The 16,348-nt window shown below is 49.8% G+C and overlaps 1 protein-coding gene across 1 annotated transcript in view; it reads right to left on the reverse strand.

Annotated features, from left to right (window-relative positions):
- Nucleotides 1-13,346, reverse strand: part of TBX15 (T-box transcription factor 15) — a 98,558-nt gene extending 85,212 nt beyond the window's left edge. The window contains exon 1 of the mRNA XM_080648080.1: nucleotides 13,055-13,346. Coding sequence (XP_080504206.1) covers nucleotides 13,055-13,259 — 205 coding nt within the window. The 5' untranslated portion in view covers nucleotides 13,260-13,346. The remainder of the gene's footprint in view (nucleotides 1-13,054) is intronic.
- Between the last annotated feature and the right edge of the window lie 3,002 nt (nucleotides 13,347-16,348).

Genomic DNA, 16,348 nt, shown 5'->3' on the forward strand with positions numbered 1-16,348 from the left:
ATTCATATGCTTCTGTTGCTACAAGAGCTTATCAAATCCCATCAATCGTTGCCTGCACAGAGTGGGGTGGGCAATAGGAGAAAGCAAAGATTTAAAACAGACATGGATTTTACATCTTTCTCTCTTTAGTTATAAAAGCCACTTTCTATCACTGGGCACAACAGACAGGAATATGATAGACCTTACAGTCCAACAGCCAAGAAATGCATTAATGATGAAGTCCGCCCACCAAAAGCGGAGGGTGTAGTTTTTCTCCAAATCCCTGTTGGAGACACCAGACTTCCTAAGAGGATGCTTAGTGCGAGTGGGAGGAAAAGTGATGGAGAAACAGTGAACAGGTGGACCAAGAAGCCCTGAAAACCAATGTTAAGTTCCCTGAAACTCACTGCCTGGCTCACATTCACTTTTACCATGTCAGAAGAGCAAAGGGGTGTCAGTGTTTGACGGCATGAGAGATTTCTGCAAATAACTGATCCCATACCAAACAAGGCCACTCTAAATAGAGCTGTTACAAAATAAATGACTCAGAGCAGTCACTCAGAGGTTAAAGTTAAAGCCACAACTCTGAGAGCGGGTGTACTTGCTGTGGGTCCTCGAGGCGGTTTCTTAATCCTTGGGCATTAAAAAGAAGCCACTGTGGAAATCAGAATCTCTTCCTTTGTAAATTCAATCCATGGCAAAGGGATTTCAGCTGTGATTGCTGAGTTTGGAAAAAAATCAACCATACTTAGAAATGCACGAATTGCTCGTCACTGCAACTGATACATTTCTAAGCTGTTCCATTTTGAATCAATTACCAATCAGATTCTTTCCATCCCGTTGTGAATGGAGAAGGCGATGGGTAAAACAGAGCTCACTGTATTTCACTGCACAGGGAGATTTAGGATGAGGGGGTTTTAGATCAAATTCAATATGTAGCCACCACATTTCAGACACTGAGATTTCTGTGTATTACAGTCAGAGAAAAAGCAAGTCATGTTGGGAAGGCTGTGCATGTGCCAATCCAATGCCATGGCTTAGAAACTCAACCCTACATCACTGTCACAGAAGCTTCTGCTAGCTGGTAGAGAAGAAGGCACCTGAGGACTGGACAGACTAATAACAATAGGAGCCTGGCCCACGTAGTGGAGCGTCAACCTATGAACCAGGAGGCCACGGTTCCATTCCATCAGGGCACATGCCCAGGTTGCTGGCTCAGTCCCCAGTGTGGGGCACACAGGAGGCAGCCGATCAATGATTCTCTCATCAGTGACGTTTCTTTCTCTCTCTCCCTCTCCTTTCTTCTCTGAAATCAATAAAAAATATATTTTTAAAATAACAATAGGAAATGAAGATAGAGACCAGAAACTATAACCAGCTCTCTCACATTTATGACTTAACAATTTCTGTTTGGAAGGGCAGAATGAACAGCAAGCATGAAGTTCCACCTACAAAAGTTCAAAGTTCTCCATAGAGCACTGAAGAGCCATCTGCAGGGGGCGGCAGTGTAGTCTAGTGGTTAAGGACATTGACTCTGGAGCCGCAGGGACCTGGGTTTAAATTCTGGCCAGTCCACTTCAACTGGATTGGAGCTGTGTGTCTGTGGGCAAGTTATTTAGTCTGTTTGAGCCTCTATTTCCTACTCTGTGAAATGGGGGAACAGTGACCTTGCTTTGAGGATTATTGGGGGGATGCAATGAGAGAATGTGAATAAAAACATCAGTGCAGTGCCTGGTACAGCATGCACCCTCAATCCATGAAAAGTTCCTTTGGATGGCATTGTGGGCACTCTGAGAGAAGATGATGCTGGGGAGGTATAGAAACATCTGTCCTGAAAGTAAAGTGGGCGGCAGAGAGGCTGTTTTGAACACTGAGGCCTGGATTCCAGCTAACGCCGAGCAGCTCCCTGCTCCTCTGGATGGTCAGGCAGGGGCTGAGCTCTGCTGATGATGTGCCCTGGGCTCCCTGAATGGGGGAGGCCTCGATAGGACCCCTCCTCTGTTCCTCTCCCCCTGGGAATGCACCTTTGCCCTCCACTGCCAGAAATCAATTTAAACAAAATCTAGGGTGTAACTGGTTTTTTTGTGTGTGTTTTTTTTTTTAATAGTAAATGATCAAATCCAGGCTTCTGTTTTCTCGAAGAAAACTGCAAAACTGTGTGGCCAGATGTGAATTCTAACACAATGGCTGGGGCTTCTGCTGTTTCCCTAAAAAGACTTCCCAACCTCTTCTTCCCAGATAGTCGGCTTAATTAGAGGTTTTCCTTACACTTAGGGGAGAAAAACAAAAAACTGAACCAAGCAACACCTACATATCCTTTACTGTAGCCCCAACTAATTGATACAACTGTCTCATCTTGCCCAGAATCCTAGCATCCATAAGGCCTTATACAAATGAACCTTCCTTATTTCCTAAACCTAACCTTTTGGGGATTTCTGGGCTTCAGATAGAAATATCATGTTTCATAAAGAAACATGGGTGTGTTATTTTACTTCCCTGCATTCAGAAAGGCTCTTCTGCCTTCTGCCAGAGCCAAGTTGGGGAGCTGATAAAGCTGGGGCTCCCCAGCCCCGCCTTCTGCCCACCCCCTATATCAGAGGCTGATCCCAACCCTTGGGAGCCCTCTTTTCCTCCTTCAGGTGCTCCCTCAGGTACTTTTTGCCTCAGTGAAACCCTGAATAGCAGCAGCTCTCAACTCAGTATTTCACCTGATTAGCACGTGTACTCAGATTCTGTGTTCTATACACCAGGTGTGATCCCACTCCCAGTCCAACATCTCCTTGAAAGCAAATGACTAGAGGAATGGGTGGTGCCACTAGACATGAAATCTTGCAACAACTTCTTATCCAGGTTAGTCACTGAGGTGAGTAATCACTGTCAATTCGACTGTATCGGAATAATAGGCACGGTGCGCAATCCTTTGTTCCTTCATGTACATCATCTCATTTAATCCTCCCGATCATAGTTTGATGACTACGTTTACTAGTACAGTTTCACAGATGCAGAAATTGGGCTTGGGGGAGATTTAGAAACTTGCTCAAGGTCATACAACTAGCACGTGTTGGAACCCAGACTCAGACACAGGCAGTCTAACCCCAAGAACCTGAGCCTGAACCACTATCCTATATCACTCATTCATGCATTGTGCCAAATAGAAATGAGTGTTTTGGAATTTTATGTGTTATATGTAAGTAATGATATTTGGTATATGTGTGTGTGTGTGTATATATATATATATGGAATTATATATTATTATTTGAAATATATAATTGTTGCATATTAGTATTTAGGATATATGTTATATATATAGATACATATTTTGAATATGTATACATATATAACAGCACTATATATAATTAGCACTGTATATATATATGTGTGTGTGTGTGTGTGTGTATATATATATATATATAAAACAGTACACTGGCTGGCACATAGTGTTCAATATATGTTACTAGTTATCATTATTTTTGTTGTATTATCCTTATATTTTTACTAATTATTAAGTGTTTGCTCTGTAGCAGCCACTGTGCTAGGCTCTGGAGAGAAAAAAAGCCATAAGACAAGGTCCCTGCCCCACAGCAGTTCATAGGGCAGTAGAGAGGTTGGACGACCAGTCACTCCACAAGCTCCGTGCTGACAGGGTCCTGCACAGGGGTGGGGGCTGCCGAGAATGGGGGGCATCCACTGAGGGTGGGGAGCTGTCACCGGAATGTGAAGCCCAGCTGTAGAAGTCGGTGAGGAAATAAAGTCCCACAAGATAAAAACATGAGAAACCCTCCTAAGTGAGTGCTGGGCCCAGTTTTTTGTCTGACCCTGCCTTCAAGTTCAGCAGCTATGAATAGAGGTCTTGAATGCTAAGCTGTCTTCTGATCTATCTTGTTGACAAGCGTTTTGCCTGTTACTAAGTCATCCTTTTAGCATTCTTACTCTCTGCCAGATCAAGATCTCGGCTTAGCAGACTAGACATGGAAAATAGTTATAAGGGCTTTCCATTAGGCTCAAATAGTAATGAGGGGAAACTGATTTTTTTTGGGGGGTGGGATTCCACCAATTCAATTTACCAGTGATGAAATTGCTTTTCTCAGTCTTCACTTTTCAAATCCACAGAACGTTTCCAGCCTTTTTTGAGAATGGCACAAAAAATGGTGAGAGCGTAAAATAACGCACATTTCCTTTAAATTCACAAATGCCATGGAATTCTTTTGGCAAGAAGGTCCTGGGCGTTCACACAAGCAACAACAGGTTACATTAAACACAAAGGACTCAGAATCACTGATCCAGGACTTCTGAACATGTGATATTAATCTAAAAACTTTTCAAGAGCTTTATGAAAGCTCTTAATTCTAGCTGTAAAAATCTTTTTTTTTCCCCTTTGGCTTTGTATTGCTGCACTGTTACTTTCTACAACCGCAGCAAAGCTTTCCTCATTGCAACAAAGTGAAGATGAGCCACGTGATGGCCAAGGTGCATTAGAAGAAAATGGTAATTTTTTTAAAAATTAACAGAATCACAGATTCTTATAGCTGAAGGGGCCTCAGGTGTCATTTGAGCCTCTCACCCTCATTTCACAAACCAGGCATTGAGGCCCCACCGGTGGCTATGCAGCAACTTTAAAACATTTTTTTTCAACATTTACACGTCTGCCTTTAAAACAAACATCCCTGGTTCCAATATCAGTGGCTAAGCTAGCACTACAATCTAAGTCTAATTTAAGCAGGGCTAGCCGTCTTCCTACCAGGATACATGGATATAATCTAAAATATGAAAGCTTTGTAGTATAGTGAAGTCTCATAGACACACGCACGTGAGCAATTACGGTTTCTGAAATGTTTTAGAATTCAGTATTCCTTTGCTAGCTTGCTTATACTATTTGTTTTCTAACTAAACCTTCTTTTTCTAAATTGTGCATAGATGTATAGCCCTTCCCCAGCTCACTGCAAAAAATAAAATGAAATAAAGAAATCAAGTTATTAGGCTTCTGAGTTAAGGACGTTTTGTCAAACCCAGAGAAAACTCTGCAGTGTTCACAGTCACTTATTGGCACAAATGCCTGACCGTCCCCACTGTGAAAATCACGTAGTACTTTTTAGAAGCCCTGAGCCACCCAAGTCACCTAACCCCTAGGTTACAATTCTGATGTGACTGACTTTCTGAAGCGAGGATGGCTCCAGGCTGGACTTCCCTCTCTGCTAATATTCAGCCAGTCCCGCCTGCTTCTTCCAGAACTAGCCATCTCTCAGTCTGCTTTGCAAGGTTGAGTGGTTTCTTTACTTTTTTTTAAGAAGTGAATTACTTCATTGTTTTTCATCTCCTTAAGAACATGGAGGGCAACTGTTTGCTATCCCTTTGTGTCGGCAGCGGGCAATGCGTGTCTCTGGGCGGGGGCACCTCTGCCTCTCCGGATCCTAAGAACCGGGGAACCTCTGCCACTTTCCTGTCTAACGCCGGCTAGGATCCTTACTGACCCTAGAATTACCCATTTGGAAATGGTTAGGGATTAAAAGTTCTTCGGGCCCAGGGATTCTTGGTTCCTAATTGCTAATGTTTGAAGTCCGTCTGATTCCTCGAAAATTCGTTCAGCCTGATGAAAGCAAAAATTCAAACTCCCCTCCGGCGCGAGGTGTAGGGCCCGTGGGCTCCGCTTGGTGTTTGGTTGGTCTGAGGGTTTCTTCCCCTGATCTTTTTTGGGGGGAGCGGGGAGGGGGGTCAAGGCCTTCCCAATTACCACTGAGTCCCCGCATGTCTCCAGGGCTGAGAAAGGTACCCACCATTCCCTTGTGCGGGGCAGGAGCGCGGGGCCAGGGCGCACCAAGGCCAGCCACAACTCCGCCCGCCAGACCCGGGCGCGGGCAGCCCGTCGCCCTGACTCGTGACGGTCCCTGAGCTACCCGCTGTCCCCAGCACGGTTTCGCGGGACACGACGTAATCCGCATTCCTTCTCCTTGGTGAAATGTCGCTGACGCTTTTTTGAGAGTGGGGGGAAATATGGGCGTTTTCAATGTGTGCATAGGAGGTTGGGGGAAGGGAACAGGATGTCGAGGTGAGGGGAAGTAGGTGGGGGACGAAGAAAAGGGGGGCTGACTGCTTTCCGAGCCCCGTTCTGGCAATGCACTCTAGGCTGTGGGACTGTAAAAAGAAGGCAGCAGGAGTTCCGAATAAGAATTTCGATTCACCCGGTGAACTAGGCGCTAAAACTCCAAGGCAGGCTGGGCGTATGGTAATGACCTCTAGTCATCCCTTCCGAGGGAGCTCTAATGTTATTTCTAGTATGTTGGTTTTTAAAAGGAGACTATATTAGGCTATTACGTGTGCAATCCAGAATTAGGGGATTGTTTTTTTAATCCGCTAAAGTGTGTGACAATTTGGAAACAGCCCATTAGAGCCTCAGCAACTATATTTTTGCATATGTCACCTACGTTCTAAAATTATTTTCCCTGAATCACAGTGTTTTACTGGTTACTTCTATTAACCATTATTATTATTATCCGAGTTTCTCTCAGTGAGTTAATCGCTCGGCAGAATGCATCCGAAATGAAGATGGCATTTTACACAAAATTAAATGCCAATGAAGGGAGGAAAACTCCCACTCACCCTTTTCTTTTAAATTGCATCTGTATGAGTCTTGTTTTCTCCCAATAACTAGAATTTTCAAATTTGGGATTCTCTCTAGAAATGACAAAAATTTTTGGCCTCCAAAATTTGTGTTCCTAATTTTTTAAACTGGCTCCAACACACACACACACACACACACACACACACACACACACACACACACACACGGCAGTTTCTTTTCTCTGAAATATTGTCTACGTCCCATTCAGAACTTGGTGTTCCCACATAAATCTGTTCATAAACGGCTACATTTGTGTGCAGATGCTTTAATACACTTTATACTCCTATGTATGATTTCAAGACCTATTTTCACTCTGGTATCAAAAGCTCGTCATCCGTTTGTAGTCAGCAAAATGCCCTGTCTCAAAGTGAGGCCATTAATGGCAATGAATAAATGTTGATTTGTCGTCACCAGTCACTTGAATTCCCCACCTCTTTTCATTTCACCTCCGGTCCTCCCTACTGAGTCTCATTTTCCACCCTGACACTTAGAGCCAGGGCCTCACTTAAATTAACTAATGATTATCCTTGCCCAAAGCAGTGTAAACAGACCCTAATTTATAAATTTGCTAATTGCCCTTCCCAGTGCAGACCCCTGAGTATCCCAGTCAGGCACATATAAAATTCAAAGCTCACTAGAAACCAGGAAAAGCAAAACAAAAATAAACCACATGGAGGAGAGAAAGAAGGGGGGAAGCATCCACATTCCACCAGTTCCCTACTTTTCTCTATGGAAAGTATCCCCAAAAGGTCAAAACTCGAAAACCACTTAAAATATTCTCTCCTGCTGAACGTCTTGTCTTTGGGGGGCTAAGAAAGCAATAACCAGCTACACCCCGGAATAATCATGGATGGACGTCTATATTTCCAGAAAGTGAAATGCCAGTCTGCTCTTTATCCCTGTGGAATATGCGCGTTCAGCCTTGCGTTTAAACACACACACTCACACAACCCTGCCGTCACCTAGAGAAGGAAATTACAGACTTAAGAAGTGCTGCAACCATTTCCCTCCCTAGTACGAGAAATAAATTTTTATCAGAGTCCATAATTAGGATCTCAAAAAGGGTTCTCATCTTCTTAATATTTTTGGCAATAGAGAGAACGATTGTGACAGACCTGGAATATTTCACTCAATAATGCTAGCAATGCCCTTGGAGAGGCTTGGATGAACAAAATGTTTCAGTCTTTGGAGCCAAAACGTACTTGTCCTTCTCTCCTTGTGGCCTAATATGAAGGATTAATAATGAGGGACTTGCTTCCATTAAACTCTAGTCCACACACGCAAAGGAAATTATACAAATCAGTAGGGGAATACAAACCACCAGTCCCCATCATTTAATTTTGGCTCCCAGGTTAGGCATCTCAAACCATTCTTCACTCACTCCTCACATTCGGGGTGTGCTAACTAAAGAGGCTTTAAACCAATTTTAATAATTAAAAACGTTTATGATACCATTTGAAGTAATTGGGATGGGGGGGGGCAGGAAAACAGTGGGTACGCGTCAATATAATTTCAGTCCGAACTCCACTATAAGAAATGGAATTCCCCCTTCCATCTGCATGTGCATCACCTCATGAACTTTTCTTTCTGGGAGTTTTACCTATAAAATCAGGAAACCCAAAGTGGCCAACTCTGAACCCAAAAAAAAAAATGTTTAATGAGAAATAGTGTTGGGTGGGCGGTGGAGTCACGAATTCAGAATTGCTGTGTTCCTAGCCTGTGGGCTGATCTGTCTAGGACAGCATTTGTCGCCTATTAGGCCTCTGCTCTTGGACGGGTCTCCCAGGAGCCAGGTGGGTGTCAGTGGGGGGCCAGGGGCTGCCCTCGCCAAGAATCCAGAAGACTTCCCCCCACACTCCCTTGTTAACCTCAGACCTTTCACACCCATCACAAGAATTTCTGAACACCGCTGGGGAAAGAGGGGGGACGTAAGGAGGTGCAAACCACAGCACACTCCACCTTCTTTCCATTGCAGTCCAAATTCTGGGCACCAGGGTTCTCCCCATTCCCTGTCCTCCCACAGTTTGCTCCGTCTGGGGGATGGAAGAAGTTAGAATTATCTCCTTATTCCTAGTGATTTCTATTGTGCCACTGCGCCAAGACCGCACTGTTACACAAGACCGGCTTCATAACCCTCCCCACGCCTGCAAGCCATTGGGGGTGCCCTCCAGGGCCCGCACAGCCAGAGGGCGTCTGATTTAGCCACCATCCCACGGGTGCACGAAAAAATTATTTGGCCGTCATCTCAAGCAAATCACCATCCTCACCGGCCTAGGAAGAATTCAGATCTTGCCTACTCCCCCCGCCCCCCCAGTCCCCTTCACGCAAGGTTACTTACCAAAGGGACAACCATCGAGAAAGGCCTCTTGGAACAAGCAGGAGGAGCCTTGGGCACGTTGGGGGCGCAGACGGGGCACCCCTGAGGCCTTCATGGGTGCCGGGGCGCGCGCACCACCCGGGAACTGTACCCCAGGCAGACCCTTGCGCGGCTCACCTCGCGCGCTGCGCACCCTTGCACTTTGGTCCCAGCCAGACCTGGCTGGTGCTTGCCCCGCCTGAGCACATTCTCCCCACTGGCTTCAGACTTTTCGCTGGTCACTTTCTCTCCCTTATTTAAACGTCAGTAACGGGTCTGTGTTTCCCTGTTGGGGGTTAGGGCTGGGTAGAGGGGTGGTGTCAGAATTAAAATATTGGAGCTCTACTCTGAGCGAACAGGCCATGAACTGGCATATAATTCACGGGGGCAGTTGATAATTCCAGCGAATAAAATGCTCTGAGGCACTGCGAGGGCTTTTCTTGTCTCGGTTCACTAGGGTTGTGCAGACGGTGCGCAGGAGAAAGCGAGCGCGGGCGCCTGTCGTGTGTGCAAGTGCACGAAGTGCCGACCTACCCGCGTGTTCCTGGGTGTGCGGTTCTGTGCGCCCACCCGCATGTTTCGCCACCTCCTAAGACCGCAGGACGCTGCGGCTTCAAGACTCAAGTCTGCGGGCTCTGTAGCGGGAAATGCCGAAATGCCCCCGCAGAAGGTTTAAATTATTTCGCTCCGCGGGAGACCAGGCCTCAGTGCACAGGGCTATGGATTTGGGCGGGAAAGGCCCAAACTCAAGTAGGGAAGCCGGGGTTGCGGTAAGAGCGCCGTTGGCGCCGCCACGTGCCTGGAATATACTTCCAAGGCCACCGAGCCCGAGCAGCTGTTCCCGGAGAAAATTTCCTCCGTTGCCCGCTGGGGGACGGACGGACGGAAGGCGGGGGGGGGGGGGGGGGGGGGAGCGAGCGGGCTCAAGAGTCACCCTCCTCCAAGATGGGTTTTAAGACCCTCCCCAGTCCGCGGTGGCCAAGGCCTGGCGGCTTCTCCAAAAGACGCTGAGTGCTGGCCCGGGTGTGATATTGAAAGCACCTCGCAGGCCCTTCTCCAAAGCCCTGAGGCCTCATGGAGTTTTCGGGACCACCAGGCGCGGTGGAAAATTTTGAAATACATACTGTGTGCCCTCTGATGTGTGAGTGCCTACAGTGCGCAGGCCCGGCTGGTCCCCGCTGCCGCAGGTGGGCGCCTCAGGCTGCAGGAGCCAGCTCTGTCCGGACTGACGCGGAAAGAAAAACGGGCTGCGAAAAGGCGAAGGCCAAGGCCACGTCTTTGAATAAAAGCGAAACGTTAAATCTGCTCCGTGAGTTTCCTGAGGTTCCTGGGTTTTTGAGGCTCGGACAGGGAGGGCAGGAGAGAAAGATATCAGTCAAAGAGCGGGGATGGAGAGATTGACATACAATTGCGCTAAGCCGTTGTCCTGTGTGTGTGTGTGTGTGTGTGTGTGTGTGTGTGTATGTGCGCGCGCGCGATCCAGCGTTTATCCTTCCCCAGCCCCTTGGCAATTTTGTTTTTCTTGTAGTTTTTTGTTTTTGTTTTTGTTTTCTGTTCCAGACTTTTATCAAGGCAGACAGGCGAGCCACGCAGCAGGTCCAAACCCCCTCCCCTCGGTCCTAATTAGGAAAAGAGGTAAAACAGAATTGTGAGGCCCAGCTGGGCAGAGGCATGGCCCTGGGCACAATGGAATCACAAGGGCCGCATCTCTCACCTCCACCACCATACACACACTTTTAAGTGAGGCCCTGTGTGCGACTGTTAGGGCGCTGAATGAGAGACAAAAAAGGGGAAAAAAAGACCGGCAGGGGACCCCAAACCCTGGCCCTGCCTTCTGCTACCATCCCAACGCTCTGGAGCCCACACAGTTCAGCCTCCTCAGCTCCCCTGACTGCTGAGTCTCCAAGCCACCGCGCCCTTTTTCTGTGAGATCTTTTCCATCCTATGTCCGGTTGCTACGAAAACCTTGGCCATTGCGGGACTCCATGTTGGAGATTTCTACGGGTTTTGAGATCTCCAATTTGGAGTCCCCTCAGCCCACGATGTGCCCAGGACCCGCCGGTAGGCCCGCTCACTAGGCAGAAAGCCCGCGAGTGCTCTCGGTTTCCGGCTTCTTCCTCCTCCTGGACCTTTGCCCCACAGACATATTTCGGTTTTTTCTAACCCAAAGGCCATATTTTTTTCTTTTTAAAAAAAGTGATAAAGGTAATGAGAACGGATCCACTGAACTCTGTTATGTAAAATTAAGTGTGAGGTCCTCACCACCTACTTGCTTCCAGCTCCAGCGAGGGAACAGCATTCTGGGTACCAGGTCCTCGCGTGTTCATGGCCCTGGACTGGCATCTCCTTGCCCAAGCCCTCACTATTTTCTGGCTTATGGCTGAGAAGACCAGACAAAGAAAACTTCCTGCTGAGTCTCTGATTATGACCCTGCATGTTGGTCCTTTTTAACATGCGAACTGAGGCCGGCTCCTGGGGCCTGCTACCTAGAGAAATGGGGGGCACGGGGGTGGGGGACAGGGCGTCTGCCACGCGCAATTAAATAATGTGTGCCTTTGCTACAGTTGGTTGGGAAAGTAAAGTAAATCCACCCTCCAAATCGTCCGTTGTCATAAGGCCTGAAAGAACTTCCACTAAACTATGTGAAGGCCCAAGCAAGATTTTAACAACAAATAAATGCGGTGAGGAAACAGTCTGGCCAGAGACGGGAAACACATAAACCGAGAATTTCTTTCTGGATTGCCCACTCAGTTATCCGCGTGGGCAGGCACCCGCATCCAGATGCAGGGGAAAACTGGAGCGGATGAAATAAATCTCCTTTTAATTTTCTTTTCATCGACTAATAAAAATAATTCCCCAACACTAAACCCAAATACCATAACGGGCCGCAAGAACACGGAGAATTCATAAAACTCTGTCTCTGCAGGTCACCCGCTAATCGCGTTATTATTAGCCCCGGGAGCATGGAAATTGAACTGTCACTGCCGAAAGAGAAAATGGTAAGCGACAGCTGTCCCTCCTTGGGTCGGCCAGTTTTCCAGCCCCCAAGTTCCTGGGCCCGAGGCCTCCCCCATCCCTATGCAGGCCACCGCCTCCTCCTCCCCCCGCGCTGGCCTGTGCGCTGACCCAGGTTCACTTCCCAGCCTTAGCTGGTCAGAAGGAGCACCTCCAGAATAGTTTTAGAAGTCCTGGCTGGAAAGTTTCTGAAGTCGCTAACCCCAGCTGCGAGCCGGGTGTGTGTGTGTGTGTGTGTGTGTGTGTGTGTGTGTGTGTACAAGATTCCTCTGATAACAGCTGTTCCCCCGACTGTTTTGCACAGTTGAAATCTTGGCACTTAATATAAAACGTTAAGTCGTCTCCCCTCCCCATCCCACCCCCCATTCTGTTAAAATACTGACATCGACCTCCTCCTTGTGTTCTACGCGATGTGTGCATATGGATCCGAGATACAAATCAGTTGCACCGATGCCCTCCCATACACGGAGATACGGACCCAGGGCGCAGGGTAAGGGGCCTAACATGCCTCTTTCGGTAAAAGTCAACGAAGCAGAAATATGACTATGCTCCCTTGTCACTGGAGGAGGGGAAATTCGACAACTGAAGCCCTAGAAAAATTGGTGGGGGAAGGGGGAGGACTAGGGCCGAGGTTGAACGCTAACGGGGTAAACGGGGCATTTCCCTAAGAGGGGATGTCGGGCCAAGACCTCCGCGCTCGTCCTCCGGAGCTCTCAGAAGTTAGTCTTAGCCCCTCTCCTTTCCCGTCCTTGCCGGCCATCGGCGCCCCTCCTCACCCCAGGGCCCTGCAAGCCCCTTAGCTGCTTCGCTGCGGGCACCAGGAACGCTGCGCTCCGCTCCCCGAGGAGAAGGGGATGCGAGCAAGGAGGCCTCCTTGCTTGAATTTGGCGACGAAATGCAAAGCTTGGGCCAGTTCTCCCAAATTGGTTCCGGCGAATTTGGGGCAGACTCAAGGCATTTGTGCTAAGGAACAGCCGCGTAGGAGCAGAGCAAGGCAGGGTAGGGCGTCCGCGGCCAGGGCCTCCCTCCTCACCACTCGGCCCGCCGGCTGGCCGCCCGCCTCCCGCGGTCTGGCCCTACGCACTCACCCGGGTGAGGCTCCAGGCCGTGTGCGGCCGCGTCCTCCGCGTCTCCGAGTGGGCCCGCGGGGCTCAGCGCCTCCATGGACAGGTCCAGCCCCTTCTCCTCCCAGTCTCGCAGTTTCCGTTTTTTATTTGAGCCGATCAAGGCTTCAACGGAGAAGGCATGTGCTCGCGAGCTCAGGGCGACTGCAGATCTTCTCCTTTCACTCATCTTAGCCGCCCGCACCCTGGCCCCCGCTCGCCCCCGCTACTGAGGGAGCAGCCCGCGCCCTCACGCTCCGAGCGCCCGCCGGGCCGGGCCCGGGAGAGGCGGCAGCTCCGCGGGTACTTGGCACCCTCCCCCAGCGCCCTCCCCCTCCTTCCGCCGCTGGCTGGGACCGGCGCCCCTAGCTGCCCCAGCGGCTAAGCACGAGCGCCCGGAGCGCCGCCCGCTCGCAGCATGAGCGCCCGCGTCCTGCTTCCCACCCACCCGGGCAGGCGCTCACAGGCTGTGTAGACTGGACTTCATCTTTTTTTTTATTCTCTCTCTCTCCTCCCTCTCCCTTCCTCTCCTCCCTCTCCCTCTTCCTCTCTTGGTCTTCCCGTCCTTCCTCTGATCCAAACTTCTGGGAAACTTTTTTTCTAAATTCCTCACTTCCCGAGGAGCTGGGGGCAGGCTGTGCGCTCCTGTCCTTGGGGCGAGGGAGAGGGAGGGGGGAGGAAGAGAAAGACTGTGGGGGGGGGGAAAAGCAAGCCCCCGACCAATGGCGAGGAGGGAACAGGAGAAACCCTGAGAGCACGGGCCAATGAGCAGAGGGGAGAGACTGAGGCTCGGGCCAGGGCTCAGCGCCCGTTGTCCCCGAGATGCTCCAGGGCTGACTTTAACTCCTGGCTTCCCAGTGTCCCGTGGGTTCCTGGTGGGGGGGAGAAGGGGAGCTGAAGGTCGAGGTCAGATTTATGCTGTTACAAACTCCTGCCAGCCTCCAATCCGTACCTTTTCCTCCCAAATCTGCTAGGTTTCAAAGATGCTGCAAGCCCAGAGTCATTTTCATTACAGATCTGTAATTTGGGGGCTCAGACAAAATGTCAACCTGACCAAAATGCCAGAAAACGACTCTAGTAATCTCGTGCTTGCCCCCCAGATGCCTTTAGATTCGCTGGTTCCTAAGGATTTCGACACAAGGTTCTTATTTCCTGATTGAACTACTTCTAAACAACTCTGGTGAACGCAAAACGAAAGAAACTATAACCCGCCGTTGCTAGCCAGAATCTTTTTGAAAATCTAAGGACCGCTTCCTCCTTCCATCTCTACCTGTTGGAGAAAGAGAGGTAGGCCCCTCAAAGCTGGAGGCCGGGTGGGGCGCCCGGCTTACCGCACGCTCTGCAGACGGATCCCCGACTGGGCCCGCACGCAACAAAGGCGCGCCTTGCCTTCGGCGTGGACGCTGAGCCGAGCTGCGCCCGCTCAGGGCGCTTGTTCTGGAGAACCCACGGAGAGGGGCTGGACAAGTGCAGCCCGGGAACTTGGACAGAGGAGAAGGAACTTTTTCAAAATTCCCTTCAAATCCGATCATTTGGGAGCACGGCTCTCCCCGCCCCGCTGATCCTCCCACCACCCTTACCAAAAAAAAAAAAAAAAGAAAATTTCAGGGCATTGCGGTCGCTAGGGATTTCTAAGGAACTTAAAGTCCAATTCTTCTGGCTATTCTGATTTCCCACACCCCTTCCTAGGTTGCGCTACTGGTCCCGGGCCACAGGGAAAGCCCGAGCCCAGGCCAACGCAGAGCAAGTTCAGAGGGGCCAGAAGTTGTTGATCTTACCAAGCTGGAAAAGGGTCTCGGGTTTCCCAGAGGACGACCTCGCCACAGCCTGATGTCCCCGTGCCAAAACCCTGGTGGAGACACTTCTGTGCCCCTGAGAAGGGGCAGGAAAGAGTCAGCTCCCTGGTGTGAGAATAACGGATCTCCAGGCCCAGCAGACTATTCATGCCGACAGCCAGGCCTTGAGCAGGGTCTGAACCCGCAGGCCTAGGGCAGAGGGGCCCAGGCGTGTCATAGGCCCCCCCCTGGAAGGAGCGCCCATTGATCCTTCCACCCTGGGGTGAGAAGGGAGGGCTTGTAAGTCCTCTGAAAAGCCACATTCCCCTCCTGACCACGGAGGGGCCGGGGAAATCTAGTCCTTGCTATTGTATTTGGAAGTGCTCTGGAGCTGGAGGCAACAACCTACTGTCCTGAATGTACTTGGCCTTTTCACAGGAGAGCAAAACAGGCCACTTTTGGAGCCCCCTCATCCCAGATGAGAATCAGCCAACAGGGCAGCAAATGCAGAAAGAATAATGGAAAAACCACTGGATGAGTGTGATTCAGCCAGGCTTGGCCTCCTGGGCCTTCCAGGAGCCTGCGTCTCTGACGTGCTCTTAAAAACCCTGGAATGTAGAAGCTGGGTGCTGAGCCCCTCAGTGTGTCTCCCGCCACACTGCTTAGCAAACTCCCCAGGAGCTGGGGTGGCTAGGCACAGTGTCTCCCGCTTCCAGGAGCCGCTGCCTAAAGTGACAGCATTCACCACCCCTAGGCTTCAGTGAGAGAACAGTCCCAGAGCTCTCAGCTATGTTCCCTGAGGCTCTGACCACTCTTTGGGTTCCAGATTCTGGTGTCACCACTGGTGGCTGGAGTTGCCCCAGTGGGACCAGGCCCAGTGGGGTAGCCATAGGGCTAGCCTGTGTTCTCCCCATCATCTGTGCCTCACATCTCCCTCTGGCAGCCTCTTGCCTTGGCCTTCTCACACAGACCTGATTTGGATTAAGAAGTAGGTGCACCATAGGCCACACACTCTCCCTGAGGCTGTAAACGCTTCTCAAAAAGAGGAATTTTGGGTTATCCACGCACCTCCATACAGGTCCAGAAGGCCTGCTCTACGTAGGTGTCCATAGACACATGTCCCAGAGACATACCTAGAGAAGTGAGCAAAGCTTTCAAGGGCAGGCATTAACCTCCCTCCCCCACCCCCTGCCCGCCCCGCCAAAGCATTCACTCAGCAGAGTGTTCAGAAAGAGCCCCTGAATCCTTCAGGTTACATAGGTTGTCCCACCCCATTCTATATACACTCATCTCCTTAAAAGTAGGTTAGGCCATGAAAACAAATCAGATGGTAATGAAGCCAGGCTGGTTCGGAACAATCAGGAAAATAGGAGTTTTCCTCTAGGTAAATATGGAAGGGGCAGGGACATTTTCTTTTTGTGACTATAGGGGTCAATCTAAGTTTTTTCCCAGGGGCATATACTCCTTGACGTGTGACCTGTGCTGATGGGGAAGAGTCTGGAGA

The sequence above is a fragment of the Plecotus auritus genome (genome assembly GCF_963455305.1).
Source record: "Plecotus auritus genome assembly, chromosome: 12".
Classification (NCBI taxonomy): Eukaryota; Metazoa; Chordata; class Mammalia; order Chiroptera; family Vespertilionidae; genus Plecotus; species Plecotus auritus.